Source organism: Siphateles boraxobius, unplaced genomic scaffold (assembly GCF_051911475.1).
Source record: "Siphateles boraxobius isolate OS27281-9 unplaced genomic scaffold, OSU_SipBor_1 1, whole genome shotgun sequence".
NCBI lineage: Eukaryota > Metazoa > Chordata > Actinopteri > Cypriniformes > Leuciscidae > Siphateles > Siphateles boraxobius.
The window spans coordinates 11458211-11464210 of record NW_027508699.1 but is presented as its reverse complement, the minus strand read 5'-3'; the positions used below and the strand labels follow the sequence as shown (position 1 = coordinate 11464210).

At 38.8% G+C, this 6000-nt stretch overlaps 1 protein-coding gene across 1 annotated transcript in view; it reads left to right on the top strand.

The window, feature by feature from the left end:
* Window positions 1-2220: 2220 nt before the first annotated feature.
* brinp3b (bone morphogenetic protein/retinoic acid inducible neural-specific 3b) overlaps window positions 2221-6000 on the top strand; it is a 31820-nt gene continuing 28040 nt past the window's right edge. The window contains exons 1-2 of the mRNA XM_077219579.1: window positions 2221-2841; window positions 2927-3203. Of these exons, the coding sequence (XP_077075694.1) occupies window positions 2971-3203 (233 nt within the window). The 5' untranslated portion in view covers window positions 2221-2841; window positions 2927-2970. The remainder of the gene's footprint in view (window positions 2842-2926; window positions 3204-6000) is intronic.

The window sequence follows — 6000 nt, the reverse complement described above, 5'->3', positions numbered from 1 at the left end:
CATTTAGCTGCAAGTGGGAGGGGACTTTTTTTTAAGTTTACAAGGGCACTTGAATTCAAAAAAAAAAAGAATGATGTGCACAGATAAATCATTTATAATAAATACTACAATATTCCATAACAAAATAAGAATATAATACATAATTATTTTTTGGGGGGGAACTTGATTACGATCGGCTCCGCACAGGCATGAGATATATTTTGCACTAACAAAGCAGAGTTTGATAATGTTTTTTTTTTTGTTATTATTTATGAAGTATTGCTGCATAAAATTCTTAACTTGCAAAGACTCTTCAGGAACTCAATTGAATGTCATGCATTCAGCCAAAGTCCTGCAGCGACCCAAACCAAAAAACCTATTTTCTGGAGATAGATAGATACACTCATCTCCACATTCTTTCGTTTGGTTTAAAAGTGGGGGAGGGGGATACTTCCTTCCTTCCATAATGGAGGACATATACCTCTGCGACCGGTTCATCTGTGCCAGCTGTGCTACTGAGGTGCAGGAGATGATTACCACACAAATAAGCTACAGTGCCTGAATCCCTCAGCTCTGCTGGCAGCACGAGGAAAACAACCAAAGAAAGCTGAGCAACAAAGCGTCGGGAAGGAGCAGGGAGTAGAGGGTAAAGTGAGCAACAGAGAGTGAAATGAACAGACATAGGGAATGGGAAACAGGGAAAAGGGGAAGAGTAAAGCAGGGCAAAGGTTTAGGAACATTTCAATTACTGTGTAAACAGTCAACAAAGGCCCGGAACACTAGAAACTATAACAGTCTTTAGCCTCAAGGGAAACTCATTTCCCCTCCTCAACTCTGCTCCTCACAGAAATAATGTCAGAGACACACCGCAAACATTTGATGTTCTGTCTCTGCTGACAGACTTTTATTACATCTGAAATTATCTTCGAAAGCTTGGGGGTAATGAATTGCCTGTAAAGATTAAATGCAAGCAACTTTCCCAAAAGCAGAGGTCACTTTTAAGGTGTTAGTGGAGAAGTGTCTAGAGTATTTTTAATTTCACTTTAATTAATGTTGTAATTGCTTTTGTAATTGGTTGGAGATTTAGGTCACACACAGCTAATAGTTCACTGATTCTACTGAAATTGGATAAAAACATGACCCACAACTTTACCTCCAATTATTTTTAAAAATGCATATTTTCCACATTTCCACATCTGCAATATTTAGTTTAAACGATGACTTTACATGAGCACATTCCATCTGAACCACCTCAAACCATTATTTCTGAGCACTACCGTTGAAAAGTTGGGGTCAGATCAGCAAGGATGCTTTCAAGTGACAGTTAAGTCATTTATAATGTTACCAAATATTTATTTTCTTAATTAAATCCTGTTTTTATATTCATCAAAGAATCCAAGAAAAAAAGTATCATGGTTTTTAAAAAAACATTAGGCAGCACAACGGTTTCAAAATTGATAATAACATCAGATATTTAAGTGCTCTTTCCATATTTCTGTCAGGTCAACAACATACTAATTGGATACTACATTTGATGCAAGTGTGAAAAGCAAAATGTGGCTATTTTGTCAGCTCTATCTGTCAACACTCACATTTTCTGTAGCATCAATTTTCCGACTCATTTATACAAACACTCATGATGCTCTTTCAGTCATGCAGTCATGCTGGAGAACATGAACATCAGCTTTTACACAAACGTGTGGAGTTCCTGCAAATTAAGTGCTGATGTTATTAAAACGAAAGGGGACATACATACAATTTCTGACATTTTTCAATTTGTTATGCTGATAATATAATTTGTAATAAAAGAATTCAGGCCTATTAAATCAGAAAAAAATGCAAAATAGAATAATTCTTACTGGTCTCATTCTTTTGCCATCACTTAAAATATTAATAAATACCAGAAGATATATGGTAACTCTGTATCTAAAGAGCATAACATGTTCGGAAGCAATATAAGCACTAAAATAGGATGATGATATTCCAGCACTTTACAGATATCCCATGCATGATTGATTTAGTCTCTTTGTGAATATGAAACTGTTCTTCTACCTCCTATCTTAACAAACCAAATTTTGAAATTGTAATTAATGCTTTATACTCACAGTGCTGAAAAGTGAAGCCTCTTGAGAGAGTATACTGTGAAGAAGGATGGAATGCATTTGCATGAATGTTTTTGAGCTATTTAAATAGCTGATGCCTCTCAAACCTCAAACTGAACATAAAGACTATGTAACACCTGATACAATAAGCAACATTGGCCAAAGCAGGTGACTTACCTTTTTAAGTTCTGTAACTTGGAGGAAATATAACCACATCAATATAAAAAAAATTTTCAGGGCACATTCTCCAACAACAAAAAAAAGAAATGGATGCGCAGAAGGAGGGGCATGCAGGGAGAGAGGAATAGAAAAAGGGTGGGGGCAAAAGAGTTATGCTTTATATGTATTGCTCAGTGTGAAAGTGTGAAACAAGCATTCATGCTCCATCCCATTTAACAGCTGACGAGAGAGAGAGAGAGAGAGAGAGAGAGAGAGAGAGAGAGAGAGAGAGAGAGAGAGAGAGAGAGAGAGAGCACCTGCTACCCCCGAGAGAACAGAAGGATCTAAAGAAATTTCACTTTTTATTCCTGCGAAAAGCGGTTTCAGTTGAGCATTTTCAGACGTGCGTCAACTTCTTCCATTGCGTGCAAGCGGGGATTTGTGGAGGCACGCGCTACTGCTTTCAACTGATATGAGAAAACAATTTATCGAGATAATTTAGACCTCTTCCGAAAGGATTGATTTCCATTGCCAACAGTTGCTCGGAGGATTTCCAAGTGTTGTTCTGTGTCTCGGATACCCGAAGTGTAACTCATGTCAGGTAGTGCCACTCTTTCCGAAATCTGTGTGATGGTGATGTTAACTTGAGAGCGCGCTTTGAAAACATCTATGATTCTGAGTTGCAGGACACAAAGGGGATTTGAGAGGAGGAAGCATGTATGGCTGAAGGATGTGGGCTCGGAGTGTTGGTCCTAGACCGCCTGACCTGATGCTCTTATGGGAGGGGATGGTGATCTCTCTCCGCTGGGCTTGTGTGCTCGTGTCTCTGGCTGTGTATGTGGGCTCCGTGGAGCCGCTCGGATGGCTGCTGTCGGATAAAGGTCCTTTCCACCGCTCTCAGGAATTCATTGAGTTCACCGAGCGATACCAACACGGCTTCACAACCAGATACAAAATATACAGGTACGACATCTCTGAAATAGCCTACAGTAGCCTAATGTGAAATAATTAATTTTGAGGTAACTCTCATTTGGTTATGTGAACTGTCGCCAAAGTGTATGAAGTCAGGGTCAGATTCTAAACTCATAAGGTTTGCCCTTTAACCCCCTCTTAGTGTATATTTAACCCGGACTTGTGTTTCTGTTCTGAATATCAGCATGACTGATTCGTCGTAAACTCGAGGCCACAGGTAACCAGAATCTTTTGATTCTGTTCACTAAAAAAAAAATTGTTTATCTTCATATCATATTCATATTCAGCTCTATAAATAATTAATTAACATTGATGACTTCAGTTGGTTTGTAGCTAAATTTCTTATTTGCCAGGCAAAATCCTAGTGATGTGAATGCCTGCAATAAATTTGTGTTGGCGCCTGAAAAAAATCTAAGTTTTTTTTTTCATTGATATTCATCCCATCCATAGCCAGTCAATCATTCAAAAAGACACATTGGTATGTCACAAGGGTTCACAAGACGTCAAATCTGTCGTAACACTTCTTTGAAATTTTAAAGTGCCCCTCTCTTGTGCTTTTTCAGATATTACCTACATTTCATATAGTCTCGCATAGCCAGTCCTTCAGATGTATAATAGAAGGACTGCACTATATAGGAGCTTTCATTGGTCAAGGACCTCCTAAGAAGATGTTTGACTGATATGTAATGCAACTAATCACAGTTCATTTTGTTCTGCGTCATGTTTAGAGGCATAAAAATCTAACGTCGATGTCCCTACAATAACAGACCAGCGTGCATTTAATAAATTATTCATTCAATATTGTTGTGCAAGTTTACTTCAACAATGGAGCCTCAAACTTCACATACTTTTGAAAATCCAGCGTTTAGTTTACCTTCGTTTGCACTCATTGTCACAGTTGTAAACAATTCCACGAGGGGGTCACGACGGCTTTGTTTTCATACGGGCCATTAAGAACGCGACACACACGTTCAACCAATCAGATGACGACTTTGAAAATCCTGAAGTGTTTCCAGTTAAGTGTGTCATATGCATCAAACCCTCACCCAACACTTTGTGTGCGTGACGTCTGAGGCTGAGACTTCCTTCCCTGTATTGTGTAATATAGCTGTTTGTGCATGTAGAAGTTTTAAAGATGAAAGTGCACGATAAATGGGTTATTGTCTCCCAAAGTAAATAACAGATTCTGAATTGCCTGAAAAGAGTCATCAGTAATTCCATTCTTACTTCCTGCAAAAACCTACGTAGGTTATGTATAAGACCATTGTGGTAGAAATTACCCAACGCACCTGACTTAAGTTATTCCAGGTGCCACAGACATCTATAAATACTCTACTAGGCGTACTTCGATACCTGTTCGAGTTGACGTCTCGTCCCTTTCTAATGCTACCAATTGGGAATAAGGTCTCTAGTGCTCCACTAAACACTATTACTTGAGAATAGAAGTAAAATAGTGTCTAGCCTGCTGCGCAGCAATAATTAGACTCCATCCGATGCCTTTGTATCTGCTTTAATCACATCGTATCAATCACAGAGAATCCCACCGGCAAAAAGAATTCAACAGTTTATATAGGATAGGTACATAGCAAAGGTAACATGTTACTCCTCACGTCATTTTTGTCTAAAATGATTGATTCTTCATATGTGCAAATTCAGCAAACTCCTCCCTTCTCTGTTACTGGCAAAGCAAATTTAGTTCTACCCAAATCATTGGGGTTATTAGTTCTTTGATTACTCAATGTCATGGGGTTATTATATTTAGATAGCCGTCTAGCCATGTCCCTATGTTTCCATTATTTCATTATTTCAACTTTAGTTTTCTGTTTTCTGCGCTGTGAAAGCAAATACATTTTTTCATATACAGTACTTCCAAATGATGAAGACTGAGGCTTGAATTGAAACAGTAAAACCGACACCATCATTACTGTTTGTATCACTGTGTGTCAAGCAATGGTGGCTAGTGGTTATTAAAATAGACTGTGGTCACAATTCTAGTGGTCGGATCCCCTTCAAAGGATTTTTTTTCTCACCTAAACTGTTTTAAAATGGCTTTTTTGGTCACTTTTTGACAGTAAATTTAAAGAAAATGACATACTGTACAGCAAGACAATGAAAATCCATCTTTCTGTCCGTGTTAAAAGAGTACGTTCAGCCGTTTAATGAAGCCTATTGTCCAACCCTTGGTGTGGAGTCTTTTTTTAATTTTAACTTGTAGCTGTTGGTCTAATGACAGTTTGGGGAATTTGTTTGCGATCAAATATTCAATATATCTACTCTCCATGTTGATACATCAGCGGTAGCAGTTCAAACTAATATCACGTAATTTACGTCTCATCGATGATTGGTTGATATACCAAGGGAGGCTGATCCGATGGATTTGCCTCCCCCTCCCTTTCTCTATTCCCTCAGACTCGCATTAGCACAGTTTTCCAAACGCCTGTCATTTCATTGGCACATTCGGGGAAGAGCGCGGTGGTTATACTTACAGTGGTGAGAATAAAAACAAGAAATACACATTCTGAGATATGAAAATTCTGGGAATTTTATTAACATTAAATCGGTCTTCTCCCATTTTCACCGCAAGATTTTGGGAGGCTGTGCCTCTCTTGCCTCCCAAGATGAGCCGCCACTGGTTTCAAGTGCTGTGGAAGCGTCCGGAGCTGACATTCAGATATGGTAATGGTTTTGTTTCCGACATGCGCTGCAACAGACTGGGCCATCTGACCAATCAGAGCAGAGAAGACTCTCAGAAAGTAACCCCTAAAATCCACTGGATCCGTCTACGGCG